The sequence below is a fragment of the Drosophila simulans genome, chromosome 2R, assembly GCF_016746395.2.
Source record: "Drosophila simulans strain w501 chromosome 2R, Prin_Dsim_3.1, whole genome shotgun sequence".
Taxonomy (NCBI): domain Eukaryota; kingdom Metazoa; phylum Arthropoda; class Insecta; order Diptera; family Drosophilidae; genus Drosophila; species Drosophila simulans.
The window spans coordinates 19,894,359-19,914,497 of record NC_052521.2 but is presented as its reverse complement, the minus strand read 5'-3'; the positions used below and the strand labels follow the sequence as shown (position 1 = coordinate 19,914,497).

General features: G+C 44.9%; 2 protein-coding genes across 7 annotated transcripts in view; one reads left to right on the top strand and one right to left on the bottom strand.

Annotated features, from left to right (window-relative positions):
• The window catches only part of LOC6735757 (cyclic nucleotide-gated cation channel beta-3), a 56,919-nt gene extending 37,286 nt beyond the window's left edge, over positions 1–19,633 (top strand). Inside the window, exons 3-13 of one of the 6 annotated variants that reach the window (XM_016181349.3) lie at positions 364–1,182; positions 1,504–1,858; positions 1,982–3,048; positions 13,195–13,346; positions 13,436–13,577; positions 13,688–13,837; positions 15,502–15,669; positions 15,986–16,211; positions 16,326–16,471; positions 16,529–16,870; positions 17,151–19,633. In XM_016181349.3, coding sequence (XP_016029125.1) covers positions 364–1,182; positions 1,504–1,858; positions 1,982–3,048; positions 13,195–13,346; positions 13,436–13,577; positions 13,688–13,837; positions 15,502–15,669; positions 15,986–16,211; positions 16,326–16,471; positions 16,529–16,839 — 3,536 coding nt within the window. In that variant the 3' untranslated portion in view covers positions 16,840–16,870; positions 17,151–19,633. Of the gene's footprint in view, positions 1–363; positions 1,183–1,503; positions 1,859–1,981; positions 3,049–13,194; positions 13,347–13,435; positions 13,578–13,687; positions 13,838–15,501; positions 15,670–15,985; positions 16,212–16,325; positions 16,472–16,528 lie in introns of all 6 variants that reach the window. The other 5 variants (XM_016181347.3, XM_016181350.3, XM_016181351.3 and 2 more) reach the window with 5 other exon arrangements.
• On the bottom strand, positions 4,962–6,688 carry LOC6735758 (calmodulin). Its single transcript, XM_016168754.3, has 2 exons — positions 6,105–6,688; positions 4,962–5,512 (listed from the first exon to the last, which is right to left on the bottom strand). The coding sequence occupies exon 2, from the start codon at positions 5,480–5,482 to the stop codon at positions 5,018–5,020; it is 465 nt and encodes a 154-aa protein (XP_016029128.1). The 5' UTR covers positions 5,483–5,512; positions 6,105–6,688; the 3' UTR covers positions 4,962–5,017.
• Positions 19,634–20,139: the final 506 nt, after the last annotated feature.

The following is a 20,139-nucleotide window of genomic DNA, read 5'->3' as shown; positions in this document are numbered from 1 at the left end:
TGAATGCTGTTGCTATTTGATAACGTTACTCCAGTTGAGTTGTTGCTCAAGACCAACACTTTCAACACCACCACCACCAACCAGCAAACCACCTGTAGCCACCAAAAACCACCACTAAACCACCAAACCAATCCTCTCTCACTCGTTCTTATTGTGATTTATTCGCTCATTTCTGTGTGTGCCTTAAACCCCTTCCACTCGCTCTAGAAAAAAGCAAAAAACAAAAAAAATGTTATTAATGGAGAATTTGCAATTAATTATACTCTATACTCTGATCACATTTCTCGTGCTCTTTCCATTCGAACATAAATCAATGCGATACCAAAATCAAATTAAACCGCGAAACAATGATGGCAATTGCAGCTGCCACGCCCAGTTTGAGGCGTGCAACGGCCATAGATGGTGATGCAGATGCAGATGCAGATGCGGACGCAGACGCAGATGGTAATGACAACGAAAACCATGTCGATGGTTATAGCGATGATGATGACGATGATGAACGATGGCTGAGAGCTCCGAGGGCTCAGAAGGTTCAGAAGGCTCAAACTCAGGCTTATGCCGCTCACAATGACAGGCCGCAGACCAAAACAACAGTCGCAATACGTCAAAACAACGGCAGCAACAAGAGCAACAGCAACTGCAACAGCAACATCAAGTGCAACAGCAGCAGCAACAACAACTTTAAATCAGCAACAACATCTCAGTCAAACATAAACCATAGATTAGCGCCGAGGGCTAGCTTTCCGGAGATAATGCAGCCACGCTTGTCGCTCAATGGGCTGCTCAACCCCTCGCTAATGCCCTCGCCCCGCCCCCTCTATCGGGATCACAGCTCGAGGTCAATCAACCCGCTGACCGCCTATGAGCAGCAAATGGCGGAGCTGGACGGCAGCTTCTATGCGAGCAATGCCGGTTACTTGGGCGCCGGAATGGGCGGCAGTGCGGGCGGTGGCACCACCTGTACAAATCTCACGGTGGGCGGTGGTTCGACTGGTGGCGGTGCAATGGCGGGTGGTGGTGGTACTGCAGCCCAAGTGGGTGGCGGTGGCGGTGGAGGTGGTGGCGGTGGTGCTGCCATACACACAACCGAACTCTCGATCACACCCACAATGGCCGGCGATGAGCAGTTCATCGATCTGGGGAGCCTGCGACGCTTCTCGATCGATCGCCAGAGCTTTCTCGGTAAGGCCACGTGATCCCTAAAAACTTTACCGAAAGTCAGAAGAAGAGAAAGAGTCCAGTTTAATTTACATATTGATATTTTTTATTTGATTTAACTATACCAGACTTAGTAAACCCTTCTTCTACATACTTACAACAAAGATTTCTGTACAATATCAAAGAGATTTCGATAGGATTTTTATTCGTACTATGAACACAGACTTTCACAACCGACAGCTTAATAGGTTAATCTATGATCCCCAAACCTGCACATTTAAAGAGTTAATAGTCGGATTGCTTCAATAATGAATTATTTCCTCTTAACTTTCCAATCATCCACAGATCTAGGACCAAAGTTTGGTATGACCCAGCCGAAATTCGGGCAGAGTGTCTCGCAACAAGGTTTCTTCACTTCGCACGACAGCCTGGCCACACCATGCGCCTCCAGGGCCTCCAACTCGCACATGGCCACCGTAAGCACTGCCTCAGAAATGGATCTTCTGCACAACAAGCAACGCAACAAGTCGCGGGGTCGCCTGAAAACGGCTGCCAGCGGCGATCAGCCGCTCCTGGGCACATGGAATCGATCCACGGGACGCGGTTCGCAGGATAACACACTGGCCGGCGGCGGAGCCACCAGTTTGGCCATGGGCGGCCACAATCAGTACGGTGGCAACTACTGCAACGGCACAGATCGGTGGGTACCAGTAATATTAGCAACTAACTAAGGTGCTGTGTAAAAGCATGCACTAGTAATATGAGAGTCTAGTTCAAGTATACTGGCCTGACATTAACTTTATTTTTACTCCCGATTCTATAGCTACCCGCGCTCCCGATCGCAGCAGCAGGGGCACCACAATGCCGCCCAGCAGGCGCACCACCCCTACCAGCTGCAGCACTCGGCCTCCACGGTGTCGCACCACCCGCACGCACACGGTCCACCCTCGCAGGGTGGCCCTGGTGGGCCGGGACCCCCCCACGGCGGCCATCCGCATCACACGCACCACGGTGGCGCCGGCAGTGGAGGAGCTAGTGGACCAGGCTCTCATGGTGGCCAGCCGCACCACCAGAAACCACGACGAACGGCCTCGCAGCGTATTCGAGCAGCAACGGCGGCCAGGAAACTGCACTTCGTCTTTGATCCGGCGGGGCGACTGTGCTACTACTGGTCCATGGTGGTGTCCATGGCCTTCCTGTACAACTTCTGGGTGATAATCTACCGCTTCGCCTTCCAGGAGATCAATCGGCGAACGATCGCCATCTGGTTCTGTCTGGACTACCTGTCCGACTTCCTGTATCTGATCGATATACTGTTCCACTTTCGCACCGGATACCTGGAGGACGGGGTGCTGCAGACGGACGCTTTGAAGCTGCGCACCCACTACATGAACTCGACGATCTTCTACATCGACTGCCTGTGCCTGCTGCCGCTGGACTTCCTCTATTTGTCCATCGGCTTCAACTCGATCCTGCGCAGCTTCCGGCTGGTGAAGATCTACCGGTTCTGGGCCTTCATGGATCGCACCGAGCGACACACCAACTACCCGAACCTGTTCCGGAGCACGGCCCTCATCCACTACCTGCTTGTGATATTCCATTGGAACGGCTGCCTCTACCACATCATCCACAAGAACAATGGGTTCGGATCGCGCAACTGGGTCTACCACGACTCGGAGTCGGCGGACGTGGTCAAGCAGTATCTGCAGAGCTACTACTGGTGCACCCTGGCGCTGACCACCATCGGGGATCTGCCCAAGCCGCGCTCCAAGGGCGAGTACGTCTTTGTTATCCTGCAGCTGCTCTTTGGCTTGATGCTCTTCGCCACGGTGCTGGGGCACGTGGCCAACATTGTGACGTCAGTGAGTGCAGCGCGCAAGGAGTTTCAAGGTGAGTCCAACCTACCTTTAAAATAAATATATATTTATGTACATATATTGCAAATATGACCACTTTCATATACATAAGTAAAGTCGGCGGGGAAGCTGATTTCAATATCATGTGCAACCAAAACAAAAAAACCCATTTCGTTATTCATAGCGAATTTATGACAGCTTGTGATGCAAAAAAAAAAGATAAATAATCCAGAAATAGAACAAAAAGAATTTTTTCAATAAAAAGCACAACATGTTTTCTTAAACAATAAATTTTCCTGCATACTAACGAAAGTACTTAGCCTGATTAATTATTGTTTTTGTTTTATGAAAAGAATGGAAACAGCTGTGATTGATGGCACAGGACCTAAAGTCCTCGTTTGTATACTGTAGTTCTATTTTAGCACAATAAATTGGCATATAAATAAAGCTGATAGCATGATAAAAGAAAGACAATTTTCAAGGATGAGCTTGGGAAATATTAAATGTGCCATCCAACTTATCACTGAAATTCCGGCTTTGAGTTTCCCTGCGGAAACCCGTATTAATGCAAATGAGAAATGTGGACGTCAACACAATAGCGCTGAAGGTATTTTCCAGAGCGTCTCGAGAATTCCTACCAAAACTGACCGAACTTGTTGCTTGAAGTTGTCCTGACAACTGGAAAAGGACCTCGCAGCATATGAATGCGGATAAAGAAGAAAGGCAACAGGATAACAATGGGCAAATACTTTCGTACTTATCCTTAAGCTGCGTTTTCAGCAGAAGGGGAATGTGTAATATTGTGCGGGCTGAAAGCTGTGCCAATTTTATGCAAAATATTGAAATCTGGCGGTGCCATGGCAATGATGATGTGGCAGCAGGACAGCCCAGTAATGCCCATTGTGGCATACAAAGAGGACTCGAAGGACCCGAAGGACTCGTGGAGAATTCTCTCGTAGGCTCAGTTGGGCGTGCGGCCATTAGCTAAATGAACTCGTTTACCCGGCCGGGCCATAAATAACTGGACGAAATGCAAGAGCAATCCAAGTCAGCTAAGTGGAAAATGCCAAGTGAAAGGCATAGCAGGACTAGACCAGCGTACACTCAGAAAAAATAAGTGGGATGGAATGCATTTGTGTGTAGTTCCAGATGGATACCACAGATGTGGCAATCGAAAAGCAAGCAATTAGGTATATCTAGGCACACATTGAACCATTTTCTTGTATACCTTTCAAATGGATTGGGATTGCTAATTTGTTTCGAGTGCACAGAGCTAGCGGAAAACGCATTAGAGGAAGCGGAAACGAGAATAAGATGCGACAGCGCTGGGCATCATTTCTTGCTTTCATTAAGAGCAGCGTCAGCTGAAAAATATTAAAGCCACTCACGACGACAATGGGTCAAGGTGGTTCGGTCAGCTCCTGCCAGCGGGGCGGCAAACAAAGCACAATTGGACGCCGGTGGGCGGCTCCAAAAGGGGGCGTGGCACCTTGATTTCCGCTGGCCGTTCCTTCTGGCTAAGCTCCTTCTTCGTCTTCTAGCTCTTCCCCCACTGTGAGCCCCGCCTGCAGCGCCCAGCCAACTGGCAGCTGACTTGTTTACACAACACTTTGCATGTGTGTTTGTGTGTGTGCGGCCATTGCACATGTGTCCATGTCCATGTCCTGCAGGGGGAGTGGCAGGGGCGACGGCGAAAGGATGGCAAAGTCAGCAAGCAAAGCTCTGGCGGCTTAATGGACGAAACGTGCTGTTGAATTAATTTCTGGCTTTATGCTCTCAATTTTTTCCCTTCCGTTTTCCATTTAGCCGCCTTCGTTTTTTTTTTGCCAGCGGGCAGAAATATACTTCTATGTATTGAATTTCAATTTTTAAGTACTACAAACATTAAGCCCTGCTAAAAACAAAAAATAAAACAAAAACCATTATAAACTTAAATCCATGAATAACTATGAAAACAATAATTTTTATATTTATATACAATAGATTTTTGAGATACATTCAGTTCAAATGGGGCTGTGCATAAAGCCTATGAAATCGCGCAGGCTTATGCGACCATCGCCATCCATATCGACTGCTTGGCAGATATCCTTAATATCGTCATCGGTTACGACTTCGCCCAGGACGACCATGATGGCACGCACATCCTGGACGGTGACGTAGCCGTCGCGATCGCGGTCAATCATGTTGAAGGTCCGGAGTAGACTTTGATCACTATCCACATGGACCATTCGGGGCGCCATCATGCGTATGAATTTTTTCAAGTCCAGCCTCTCCTCGTCTCTCACAGCCACCGAATGGATGAGATCGTACAGCTCCGCCTCAGTGATTTCGTAACCCACTGAAATCAGGGCCAGGCGCACCTCGTGGGCTGATAGAGTGCCATTCGAGTCCAGATCATACCTTTCAAAGGCATCCCTCAGTTCGTCGATCTGCTCATTCGTCACCTCATTGCCGGAAAAAGAAGGCATGGCATGGCAATAGCACTAGCCAATAAAACCCTAAAGTAGTTCAGGAAAATGGGGTACATAAAAAAAAGCAGAAATGGGAAAAAACCGATGTGTATGAAAACTGACAATCAACTCAACTCAACCGAACTCAAACTCTGTTCTCGATGGCTAATAAAACACTTAGGCAAGCAATTGTTGTTGTTGCGGTCACAAACTTTTCCGGAATAATAATGCATCATATACTCGTACAAGGGGCAATAAAGGGAAAAAATAAGGAAAGCAGAGATGCTGAAGCATGCAACGTTTGGAGAACCATCCATCAATTTGTCAATTCAGCGCTTGCCTTTGAGTGGCCGTCCATGGGACAGGAATGATGTTAGATGACGATGATGATGATGATGATGGGCAGTAGTTGTGCTGGAGTGCTGGCCATAAAAAATCAAGCAAGCAAATAAATTGAACGAACGCTCTCGTACTAGCTGAAAGGATTTTTCGTAATCCCTGTCCAGTTTCAAGTAATTATATTGAATACAAGTTATAGAAGCTATAAAGGTTGTGTAATCTCAGATTGACTTTTAAATTTCAATGCTAATTTAAGAGAGCTGTAATTTTAACAAACAAGAAAACATTTATTTAACCATACCTTGTTTCTTATGCCTCCTCGAATCCCTTTACTCGCAGAGGACGCGAAGCCACTGACTTGTCAGGGATTTCTAGGCTTAGAAATAAGTTTTCCGACAGCCCATTTGATTCATTCAACTTTGAGGCCTGCTCTTGTTGCGTTCATTCCCCCAAAGACTTTGAGCCGGATGATAAGCAAATGAAATGTTGTCGCCGTCCCACATGACGAATGATTAATGACACGAATGATACATTTCTCCCGGGGGCAAAAACCACGCGCCACGGCCAGTCAAAAGTTTAAACCCAACTTTAACCAAGGCAGGCACTTTTTCACTCGGTGTCACGGTGCCTGGCTGCAAATTTCGCTAGTCAGAGCTTAGTGGGGGATACTGTTTGCAAAGTGACTGAGTCCCGAGTCTTCTTCTGCTACATTAGCCTACTTCCTCCGCTCTACAAGCTACAGCCCACTCAGGATTCCACTGATGCTGCAACAACTTGTGCTTGTGTATTTGCTTAAGCCGAGCTCGCTTTCCTGTTTCCTTCCGCTGCTTTTCCACTTTTCCACTTTCCCCCGCTGCCTGGAAAGGGAAGGGGGATGGGGGCGCATTGGCGCAGGGGCGGGGTCTCAGGAAAATTGATTTTGAAATAGTTGGTCTGCCTTTTTAAATTTGATTGACGTTATTACATTACATAACATCGCACACTAAGAGGAAAGGCGAAGCAGCTGGCTTAAGTTATTCATCCATTTAGCCCCACTTAGGGGCGGGGGGTGGTGGTGGGCAGCTTGGGGCGGCGGGTGATTGTGACGGGCAACAACAAGTGGAAAACTGTCATTATATTTGAGTTATTGATGGTTTTTTTTTTCAAAATCATTTTGCAACAATGTTGCTGCTACCCGACCGCACCGGCACACACACACAGCAACACACTTCAGCCACACGCTGACAGGATCTACTCCCCAACACCCGCCACCCCCTTACCCTTCCACACACACACACTGTTACATTCACGCTTAGTTAAACGCATGGCTGTGGCTTGTTAACGCCGACAAGCGCAAAAGTTTGCCGTTCGCCAAATGCTTGCGATAATCGACAAGCTCTCACATACTCAGCCGAATGCACTCAGAAAAAATGCGACAGAATGCTGATGTAAGATGAAAAGTTGCTAATAAGTGGAGAATATATATATATATAAATGCTGCCTCGACTCAAGCTCATTTTCTCGCAGTGCACAGCACTCACACACTGCCAGACAACCTGCTCGCATTCAGGACATTCACTGTGCGAGCAAATGTGTATTGAATTTTGCCCTGTTTTGGCAACTGTCCAAACACCATTTCAAAAACTGACATTTAAAATTATGGAAATTCAGCCTCATAACATACATACATATCTGCGCCCATCCCTCAGGTCCCATTATGTAATTGTTATTGTAAATAGTTTTATGCAAATTTTCCCGCTGTCAGCAAAACTGTCAACGGACCTTGATTGATGTATGCGGACAGTTTGCATATGAATCATCGTTCCCAGTCGTGAGTGTGGGCAAGTGTGTTCCTGTGCATTTATTCAATTGAATTTCTTGGCTTACTTAGTTTTCAAACATTTATGCCATTTTCCTCCGCCCGCTGCTCAGTCTTCATTTACAATTAACGTCTGTTTGGCTTGGCTTGGCCTGGCCAGGACGGACTTGGCTTTTGGCCCCGCAATTAAAACAATTTACGCGCTCAATTTAAGCCAGCACAAGCAAACACGAATCCTGGCCCAAAGGAGCTGGGCGGAAGCTTCACCGAGCTGAGCGCCGAGCAGAAGATTTGTAGTGCTTTAGCCACCAAGCGTTTTCGACTTGGTAAATGCATAATGGCCAGAGTGTTGTTGCGCGCTCTTGTTTTTGTTGCTGCTGCCACTGCTGCTCCTGCTGCTGCTGCCCCACAATGGTGGCACTAAAAATAGCAACGAGGCGAAGTGACGAAAAGCAAACGAACTCAGAAACGCGTCAGCCATTCGACATTGGAACGGTGTCGGTGATATCCCTTCCACACACTGAGGGAATCCAAGGATTTCGAGCTTGATTTAACATTCCCTTTACATTCCCTTTGCATTCCGAAAAATATGTATTCTCAAAAAAATAATGGCAAATATAAGGAAATTTCAAATGAGGTATTTAACAAGAAGTACTCTGAGTGTGCGCCACTATATAATAAGGAATATAAATAGAAAGCACGAATCTTCATGATTTTAACACAATTTTTTCTCAGTGCTGCGAGTAAAAGATAAAACAGCGCTATCCTTCTCAAAGAAGACATCTCCCGAATAAATCTGTCAAAGGACGTTTACCATACCTTTCCAGGGTATCGTTTTCTTCGATTGCGCCAGATCCTTTTGGCCGCACCTCTTTCCATCTTCTCTGGCTCTTTTTTAAGAGGGGATGTGGGCGAAAAAGTGGGGATGCAGCGACGTCCATTATCCACTTTAAGTTGCCAGCCCTTGCTGTGTGTGTGTGTGTGTGCGTGTGAGTGTGTGAGTGAGTGTCCTGGTCTCCCCTCAGCATGGGTATATGTGTTCAGCTTGGTTTGTGTTTGTTGTTCGTTTCGCTGTTTGCTTTTGCTTGCCACAGCAATGTCCTGTGTTTGTGTGAGTTTATGTTTGCTTCTGGTTATGCCCCACAGTTGTAACCCGGTGTGTGTGTGGAAATATATGTATATATATATGCGGATTCCAATCAATATCGTAGACGCAGTCGCCGCTGGTGGCCGCTTTTGCCCATTAAGCTGCATGTACACCAACTTACTGTCGTATTTTTAGAACACGCCAGTTGTTGTTCTTGTTCCTCTCGGTTTTTTCCCCTTTTTTGCTGTTGTATTACGGCATGTAGCTGCTCTTTAAGGGCAAAGTATTCCATTATCCTTGAATGGCGAATTCCCAAGGATTTCAGCATTCGGCTTTCAGCTCCCAATGCAGCTGGCATGCGCATTGTTATTGCAAACTGGTGGCGCTGCGAGGTGCTCGCCGCATATATTTTTAGTTACCGCCTGAATAAATCCATCCACAGCACTTCATCCGACCATCAGCCGTGCTCAGCTCGGCTTCAGCTGCTCCTGCCACATGGCGCCCATTGTTTGTTGCCCCAGTCCAGCCAGCAGAGTGGCAGGATCGACGGCGTAGGTAAATGCATAATTAAGGTGCAAAAATCAGAGGCCGAATGCATTTTGCTTGAAATTGAATCTGCACTATTCAATGGTAAGCCGTATATATCCGGCTGTTGGTTGTAGCATTTCCGCAGGGGAGGAGCGACTTCCAAAACATTTAGAGCAACACAAATGAAACAAGCAAAAAAGATGTCGGATTAAATCGATGTTTGCATAGCTTTCTATCCGATGACTTAACATATTTTCAAGTGTTTGAGTACTTGAGGCAGGAAGAGCAGCAAGCGGAAAGAATCGTAGATGTAGAACAAGTTTTCAAAAGTTAAATTAAAATACTTCTAATTAGAAAAGTATGCAAGGAATTGCTTGTACAATAAATTTGTGCAAACAGCATTGTACATTAGAAACACCATTTTTGGCTAATCTAAATTAATAGGTGTTCGAAAGCCATTATCCTGCGCACATGCCCACACTTCCGTGGCAAATCCATGATATTTGTTTTCCGTATTTGAAAGAAATCCAGTTGAGATGGCAGGTGGCGAAAGCGCAGACCATTACTTCTCCTTCACTTTGAATTGCGCCAAGGACTCTCTGCACTCGGGTGATAATCGCAGACAATTCCTTCGATTCCTGTGCGCATTTAGTAAATGCCAGACCGTTCTCCCTGCACCATTGCACCCATTCCCCCCTTCCTGCAGCTCAACTCCCATCAGCGACCATTGTTCTGCCTCCAAAGGAGGAGCTCCTGGGCCCCGAGCACAACTTCCGTCTTTGGCATAACACATCAGCTTGACTCTTAAGTGGTTTCTAGTTAGTTTGCAATTTTCACTTGGCTAGAACGCCCCACAATCCAGCGTTTTTATTTTCCTCTTTATTTTTCTTCATCTTTTCGAATGCATGTTTTTGTCTGTGTGTGTGTGTGTGGCGGTTTATGAAAAGACTGTGGCACAGGAAGAGCAAGTTTTTGTCACGCATATTTACTGTTTGCATGTGATCCCCCCTTTTGTTCGCTCGGAAACTTGCTGCTGCAGTTGGGGGCGAGACAATGGCCTGAACTTTGCACCCAGATTTCTTTCGCACACATCCGCACACACACACACACACACAGGCACACGTGTCAGCCACTGAAGTACACCCATCACCACCTCCTTTTCACCAATATGAAGCGACTTTTTTGCCTGCAGTTGATCCTTCGGCGGCAATTGTCCTCGCCTGTCAGTCGAGAGACAAAAGTCGAGTCAAAACAGTAAATGTAATTATTGGGAAAGGCACCGCTTAGTTTGAGGTGACACCGCCATCTGGCGGGAAAAAAGAAAAGCAGGCGCAGTGGCAGCGCCGTCTAAAAATTGCAACAGAAGCAGATCAAAGTTCGCCGGGGGCAACTGTAGGCGAAGCAGAGCATAAAATGAAAAATAAATAAGAAATAAGCTGAATGTGAAGCCAAATGCACTTTCTTCTCTTTTTGGACAAACGCTGCCAAGTGACTTGGGGGCAAAAAATGGCAAATTAAATTTTGCTCGCAAAATGCAACGAAATGGAAGAGGATTGCGGAGGAGAGTGGAGTGGTGGGAAGGGGCCAGGAAACAGGACGAAACGTAGCCAAACGAAACAGGACGGAAGATACAGGATAAGCTCGGTTCAGCCGCAGAGCAAGCAAAGGAATTAAAGCTCGAGTAATTTCTAAAAACACCAAAAACCATCAGGAGACAGGGAAACGCCGGCAGGACGAGAGTCTATCGAAAGCAACCGCAATTACTGAGCCAACCGCACAATACTGCAAAATACCCGCCCGAAAGCTGAAGGACTCACTCTTCTATTTGTTTATTTTTGCCGGCTGCCATGGAATATGCAATTAATATTTAGATTGATTTTCAATTGTAACAAAACCCCGCAAAGATCGTGCCAACAACGCAGCAGGAAAGGCGGGAAAACTGGGTGTTGGACAAGTGTGTGTGTGGAAAATTGAATGGGATGGTGGGTTGGCTGGGTGGGTGTCGAATGCATTCAAGCAGCGCCACAATAAAAATCGTTGTAATTTTGCATGGCTCTCGTATCACTGAAATGTTGGATATGTTGGATAGAAAATGGAGGCTGCAGGATCGAAGGGAAATGGGAAAGGGTGGAGGAGACATTTCCATCGCTATCCATATCCGATATGTGTAATGGCTGCCAAGAGGCAGACACTGCCGTTCGCAAATCTTTCACTTCGCCGACAAAGTCTGGCCAACAAATGCCATTCGAAAGTAGGACACGAGCACGAGTATCCAAGCGGAAAACTTAATCAGAAGCACGAATAAAGAGCCTAATTCGGGATTATTTGCGTTTTAAATTAAATTTGATTGCAGATTACTTTGGCTTTCGGGTAAAACAAATTTTTGTTTAAATTGAAACTGCAAGTAAAAGCATTACTAACATCGTTTGGATTCAACGTTAAACTCAATGCAGATTAAATCGATTTGCAGCCAAATCTATTCGATTTGTTCAAGTTTGCAAGTGAAGTGACACAAAAAACACAAATTCAATTCATCCGTGTTCCCAGTTATGTAATTGTTTAATTTGTTTAGAGTCGGATAGAAGTGACACAAACTATTTTGACGGACTTTAATACAGTTATTCATTTATATTTAAGAACTGCAATTTCCATTAGGCCCCATACCATGGATGACCGAACTCCAATCTTATTAGACAAGCGAGCTGAAATTTGAGTTCGACAACAAAAGACATTTGACAATTGAGAGATGACAAATGACCAACGGAGAAAACTTGAGCTTCCAGCTGACGATTGACGATTGATTGCATTATAGATGATGTCGTCTGGTCGCTGGCCACGCCCCCTGGACTTTTAGCCCGGTAACTGGGTATTTATTTGTATTCAATCTGTTTGCCTGTTTGTCAGTTGGTTTTCAAATGTTTGCACGAGCAAACACAAAAGACGCAGCACTCAGTTGAGTCCCACCTGCCGCCCCTTCCATTTGGCCCGCCCACTCGCCAATTTCATTCCCCTTTGGCAAGCGCCGACAAATTGTGTCAATATTTGTTACCACTGACGAGCCAAGAGATTTAATTTCCTCTTATCGACTGGGGATGACTCGCCGTGGAGTGGTGCTGTGGGAAACTAAAAACAAAAGCCAGTTGTCATCAATATTGCTCAAACAGTGTCCTGTTCCTGTGTCCATTGTCCCGTGTCCCATGTCCCATGTCCCATGTCCCGTGTCCCTGCCAATGCCAGCAGAGTGGTCACATGGAATGTCCCCTGTCCAATACCCCCTCAGATATAGCCAATCGAGCGAACATCGCTCATTGTTGAGCTGCAACTGCACCATCGACCTACCAGCCCACCAACACAGCGATTACTATCCACTGGTTAGTTCCTTTGTGCGTGCTCCTCGACCAGAACGGATTGTTAATTGCCGGCTAAACACAAGATGGGTTCACTTGGAAGACAGTTCCTAAGATGCAGTAACAATATCAAGCATACGCCAGGTGGGCCAGAAGAGCTTAAGCCAGCTGGACAGCCAAAAGCCTTATATTACAAATTTATGCAGACCGGCTTGATTGAACGATTAGAGAGTAAAGCCTATGTACCATGGTACGAATATTATTAGTCTGCGGTGAAGATAAAATATTAAGTTAGAAAGTCCTGTGGAGTTAGATAGATGGAATTTGAACAGAAACATTATATAATTTTCTAAAAATAAAGCTGAAATGATTGCTGTCTCTGGACAAGTTGGTTATATTAAGCTACAAGTGAGGTACCTTGTTTACCTGTACAATACTCACAACATTTGCTGACCATCGGCGATTCTAAATACCATTGTACAACACCCTAATTTCCAGGAACTTTGTATGCCTGTCGCGTATCAATTTCCAGGAAATCCTCAGCAAATACAAATAAAACATTTTCCTTTTCTTGTTTCTCCCATTCCATTTGTGCTCCTTCGTATTTTGGGCCTGGTTTTCTGTATCTCAGCCAAGCTGGATGGCGTGAAGACGTACATGCGGATGCGACGTGTGCCGAATCATCTGCAGGTGAAGGTCATCAAATGGTTCGATTACCTGTGGCTTACGCAAAAATGCTCGGACGAGGAGCGCGCCGTGTCCTGTCTTCCTGATAAATTAAAGGTAAGTACACGGGGGCGTCTTAGGCCCCGGAACACGATTTGTCCATTACTAAAGGCGAAATCTCTCCTTCGTTCCCCCGGCTGTTTCAGGCTGAAATAGCAATTAACGTCCATTTAGATACGCTCAAGCGGGTGGAGATTTTCCAAAACACAGAGGCCGGTTTCCTATGCGAACTGGTGCTGCGCCTGAGGCCCGTGCTCTTCTCGCCCGGCGACTACATCTGCAGAAAGGGTGAGTCCCATGTTCTTGGCCAATCCCTTTGATATCGCCACACGCTCAATGCTTTTTGTTTCCATCCGATTCTGATACTGATTTTGATACCGATTCCTATTCCGATTTAGGCGAGGTGGGCAAGGAGATGTACATTGTGAACCGAGGACGATTGCAGGTGGTGGCCGACAATGGAAAGACGGTGATGGCCTCCCTGAAGGCTGGTTCCTATTTTGGCGAGATTAGTATACTCAATATGGGCACCGCAGGTAAAGAACTTGGTAAATATCCCGTTTTAGTGCGACAGGCGGAACAATAACGATAACGTAACTACTACAACAACCTTCCCAACCCAAACGCCCAGAAAAATAAATGAAATAAAATAAAAACCGAAAAAGAACCCATTAATCAACAGACACACTCACACACCATAAAAAGCATACTACGTAACCGTGTCTATGTGTGGAATGTAATTGTCTATAATTGTGCAACCAAGTGTTAACCGGATTCCCCCGATCCCAGCGAGCAAAACGTATAGTTTAGAGATTGGTTCCGCCCCCCGAATCCCCCAGCACATACATATGTAACCAACTAGTCGAGCACAACAATCAAATTCAATAGAATTTACGTTTCATATCATAAATACTCGTACCATATGGGGAGCACCATTTTGTTCATTTTCCCATCATTTTTTGCAAGTTTATATTGTTTTTTTTTTGTTTGTTTGTTTATTTGGCCAGCCCTTAGAGTATGCAACGTATTTTTATTGCTCACCTCTCGACAGGGCTGAAAAATTAATGAATGTCAAATGCAATTATTGCACCTGCATGCACTCACACGGGTCTCTCGATTTCATTGTTCTCGACATTTTTATTCGGGGCAAATGAAAGCGAATGCAATAATTGTGGTCGCGCCTCGGAAAAAACACACAATTTACTGAACTTTGCGCTGCTTTTAAAGCGTGTAATAGTTGGCCAGCCAAGTGTGAAGTCGATTCATGGGGAAAATGGAGCAGCTAGCAGCCAGCAGCTCTGTTCATTATAATTAACAGGATTGTGTTCCATCCAAATGCATGTGCGATATCTATTCGTTGCATACTCGAAGGCGCATCATCGGAGCCATGTGCCACCTAATTGAGTTTGCGAAAGAGCAAGAGTGGCGAGAGCAACTCAATTTGCAGACAAAAGTTAAGGAGGTGGCCCCAAAGTTTTGCACCACCCCACGACCCACGACGCACCATCCCCCGTTTGGCACCTCCTTTTCCCCAAGCAATTAGAGACGGTGAAATCGAATTGTTTAAAGTTCCTTGTGTTTCTGCATGATTTAAGCATTATTCCGGTTTGGTTCCATTCGTGGGCGCTCAACGGTGAGAATTGCCTACAGGATTTTAGCACCGAAAAGGCATTCCTTACGCTAGTTAGTCGCTCCATCTTTGTCTTTGTCTCTATTTTAATCTCTCTCTGTCTCTCTCTATCTCTATATATTTGTCTCCTAACTCGGTGTTGTTGTTGTATTGCTTTGCCTGGACGTAATTTAAACGTTTTCCTACACGTAATTGCATTGCGAGTTGTGTGTAATTTCAATTAAGTATACGACCCGTGTACACAAGCCACTCTCACAAACGATTCTTCTTGTCGCCAAAAGTGCACATACCAAATTTTGGATAAGCGAGTATTAAGATTTTAATCAAAATCCGTCTTCCGTTAATCCTATTCAATATTTACCTCCTGTTTTTTTTCGAACATCCATATTGTGTGGCATGCAATTTTAATGTCATTGTGCGCCCAAGCCAACAAGAAGAATCGACAGACACAATGACTCGAGCACACACAAATACACACGCAGAGCATCTCCGGGAAATGCTTTTTTGCAAGACCATTAAACTTTTCTCTTTGCGTTGGCAAACATTTGCTTTGCCAACTTTCCCGATGCGAAACAAAAACAGGCAACCGACGCACAGCCAGCGTTCGCTCAGTGGGATACAGCGACCTCTTCGTCCTGAGCAAGAAGGACATGTGGGACGTGCTGAAGGAGTATCCGGCGGCGCGTGTTCGTCTGGAGTCGATAGCCGTCAAGCGATTGGAGAAGTACAAGAAGGCCCCGCTGGAGAAAGGTAAGGCACTTGTCTTATTTGCTGCCACCCCACTCCGCTATCCGGTTCGCCAGAACCACAGAACAGCTCAACCCAGCCCAGCCCAGCCCAGCCTCCCAGCCACATCCAGCCACACAACATCCAGCAAAGCCACCAGAATCCCCGCCCAAACAAATACCACTCGAAATTCAAAGATACCCATACGAATACGAATACGATTGCCCCAGAATAACACGATTCGATTGTTTTCGCCTTCCGTTCCGTCTTTCCTTCCTTTTCGTTATCGATTTCATTTGCGTCCGTTTCCGTTTGTGAACGATTTTGATTTAAAACACAGTCAAATACTTTAATGTAGTTGCCATGGGCCGCTGCCAATCGACACCGGGCTTAGTCGAGAGCTGTGGCCGCACGTCTCTGGAGGAGATGTGGCTGCCACCGGCGACGGCTGCCGCATCCTCGCTGATGCACCACCACCAGGCGCTACAGCAGCAGCATCTGGCATCCCAGCAGCAGCCGCATCGACAGGAGTCCACACAAACCTCCTCCCAAACACATGGGTACAGGTGAGCTTAATGTCCTATTGTGAAAGCGGCCAAAAAAAAGATGAATTTTGCAATTGTTTTGACCGCATATCAATCATCTCTAAGCTATCCAACCTAACACCAAAATTTCTGTAGTCCCCGCAGCTATGCCGATCGTTTGGCACGGGCCACGGACTCCCCCAGGTCGGTTAGCCCCAGTGCCCATGGATCCGAGGAACGACCACGTAGTCGAACGACTTCGCATCACTCAATAAGGCCACAATCCCAACCCAGCCACACGGGTAAGCACACAGAAATATGGACTCCCATGGCAGGATACTGTATGTCCCACCTTTTAGGTCACATTTGCGACTCCAGTTCGCAGTTGGAGTGTTATGGAGCTGGTGTAGGCGGAGCTGGTGGTGGAACCACGCCCCTCTTGGGCTCCCACGAAGTTCTCGAGGACGAGATCAAGCGGCTGAGGGAACGCCTGCACACGGTGGAATCGGAAAACCAGGCCCTCAACACAAAGCTCTCACAGCAGCAGTGGGATCTGGAGAATCGACTGGCCGAGATCGAGATGCAAATCTGCGGAGTGTCGTCGACGTCCAGCGTGGATCCCGAGAATGAGACGGAGGAGCTGGAACGGAACAGAGAGAGTATCATATAACACGGGAGCGTGCTGCCCCATCAGGCGATCGGTATGGTGTACATATCATGTTCCTCATGACTCCACGATCATCATTGATCATCCAACTGACAACTGACTGCATCCGGCGATCGGGCGATTTGGATCATTACACCGCATCATATCGCATCTAACTCTCGCTTCCCAAATCTCCCACTCTCTATCTGTCTCGTATTTGTGTTTCTCCCTCTCTCTCACCCACTAACTGTGCTTTGTATTTGTGTGTATGTGTGTGATGCATGCATTCCAAATTGCCTTACTAACGAAAAACCAAAAAACATAAACATAACCAGGAGCAGCAGCAGCTATACAGCAGCAGGAGGATCGCAGGGATCGGGAGAGGAAGGCTCAAAGGCGACCAATCGAGAGCGAGACGGGAACTCAATCCTGTGCCAAGTACTTCTCGCTTTAGAGATCCACACAGAGAGAGAGATAGAGAGGGGAGGACAGGGCGCCAGATAATCCTAATCCCCAAGATGTGCAATTAATGTCTCTTATGATCATACACGCTACACCAAGAGTAAAATGAAGCCGAAAATGGCACTGCCAAAGAAAATTGTCTGTACATAGGTATGAAGGAAATTCAGATCAAAATATAAGCAAAACGATCGTAATTGGTTAAGCTATGCACGACGGATCGGATCGGAAAGCTTTAATAGATTATCCGAGAGAACTTTTTCCAGAACCCCTACAACTTGTTACCCAACACTTACACTTTTTCCATACTAAGCTCAGAAATAGATTGAGATTTACATAGATATATCATTAGGCCTAGACGCTCTTCGCTCCTTTTACTGGTTACTAAGCCAAATCGAAACGGGTACTCGAATTCCCATTGTAAATAAATTCGCTCTAGGAAATCAATTAGCATTATGGTCAATGACATAAGTATGGAATCATCTGAATAAATAACTAAAGATTACTTTAACTCATGAGTGTAACAAATGAATCGTATATCTATTGTAATATTTGCTAACTGTAATTTGAAAAATTAAATTTACTAGATGTGTATATGGGAAACGATTTACTTTACAACTGAAAATAATGCATAAACAATTTATGGACAACTAAGTGAATATTTGCAAAATATTTGTACTATTGGAAAAGAACTGCCAGAGCATACACCACACACTCGAAAAACTATATTAATAATAATACTAATAATAATAATAAAGAAAAAACTTAAAAGAAAGCGCTATAGACATTTAACTATTGATAAAACCAATATTAATGGGTAAATATGTCAAAAAGAAAACACTTTTAATGCAATATTAAATTGTACTACTGTCGTATATAGTATCTACATTATACATGATCTAAATTATACTTGATATGGTAACAATTTAAAGGTCTAAATGTATTTAACTTTAGTTAGTTGCCCCAAGAGCCAAACCAATGCTGAAGATTGTAGTTGAGAAAAAACCAAGATTAATTTAGGCAAGAAGGTTCTGTAGCAGAACGCAGAACGCAGTTCGAGAATCCCCATAATATGGGGGCTGCGATAATGAAGAATAATTAATTTAGCTGTAACTCTAGTTATACCTAGTTATACCATTAGATGTGTACCAGAGAAGACCAAAAAAAGATCGAGTCTCGATCGAATATGAAAATTGTTCAGTGTCACCTCCCGGAATATTGAAAAAGGCAAACTGAGTTGATAAGGAAACCTAATAATTATATAGCTAACTCGATTAAGAACCATACATTTACAGAATGAGCCGGCGTTTGAGCCAGGATACGTTTGAGTATCTGCCGATAAAACGGAAACTGGAACGAATCTCATTTCATGCCAACAATGATAGGCCAAAAACTGAAGCTCAAATTTTGTTACGGTTTTTCTTAGATTTTTGTCAAAGAGCTAAACTTATTTTCTATTTTCTAGAGAACAAATAGATGAAGAATTCTTTTTCATATTTTTCAACCTAATTACTTTTCGGAATATCATATAATGGATTAAAAATTAATTAATAATTACAATAAACATTAAATGGGGTTTCATCTAAGACAAAGCTTATAACAAACTAAGAAAAGTGTTAAACGGAAGCTAACGAAAACTTGTAAAAGTCAATCGTAGTTTTCGATTCCTTAGTTAGCCAATTATTGCCAAAGTTAAAGTTGAATAATATAACTTAATTACATTACATTTTTATGGCTTTTTAGCACGCTTATCACGGGGCAAAGGCTCCGGTCCTTGTTAGAATTATCCCTTCTGATTTCTTCAATGTTTTTTCGTTAGAGCGCGTATAGACATATATCTATTTGTTATTGAACGTAAAATACAAGGAACTACATCGATTCGGTTGTGTTGTTGTCGCCAGGTGCAGGGGGTGAATTAGGAAGCTGGCGAGCTTAAATGGCTTACATAATAATTTATTAAATTATTTGGTGCATGAGATCTATGAAACAAAGAAAAGAAAGCAAAAGAAGAGCATTCATAGCTTTATTTTTACTATATTTAATTAATTAATTTATAAGAACTAAACGTAAATTAATTCAGCATTGACTTCATAGCAAACACAGAGAAACAGCATAGTTCTCAGATCATCGGGCAAGAAAAAGCATTTTTTAATTGGTCACTAAATCAGATAAATCAGATCAGATCAAACAAGGCCCCGATTTGCAGCAGGTAAATCGAGCTTATCGTTTCAAAGCCGTTTACGTTGCTAAACCACTCTGGAAAATCTGAAAAGGGTAAAGCAAACACAAAAGCAAACCAAACAAAACAAAACCAAATTGAATTATAAAGTAAAGCGACAACAAAACCAGAAAGAAAAACTGAAATACAAATAAAATCAAAAACAAAACAAAAAAATTCTTAATACATGAAAATCGTGCGTTTCGTTTTGCTTCGGGGGGTTAATACCATCATATACCAATATCCATCGACTCATCCATCCACTTAGCCAACAATCGGTGGGTCGATCGATCGAATGCAACTGCATGTCGTAATCAATGGGATCTGAGGAAAAGCCGCAAAATTGTTCAATTACAGAGGCCGAAACCACACGCTCATCGGATTGCCGACGCCTGCAATTAACAAGCTGGTTGAGCAGTCGAGTCCATTAGGCCAACACTCCGACACTCCAACACTCCGATCGAGAACCAACTAACCGCTTTGCTAAGCGGAAACGTGGCACCTGAGCGAATTGGGGGCCCAAAACAAAAGCGCCAACAAAGCGGGCAAGCAAAACAAGCCGAGATCGGGCCAAAAACGATGACGTAGCTGGATTCCAACGCGAGACTTCCAGTGGAGAGCGAATGGGGAGCGGAGCTTTTGGCCCG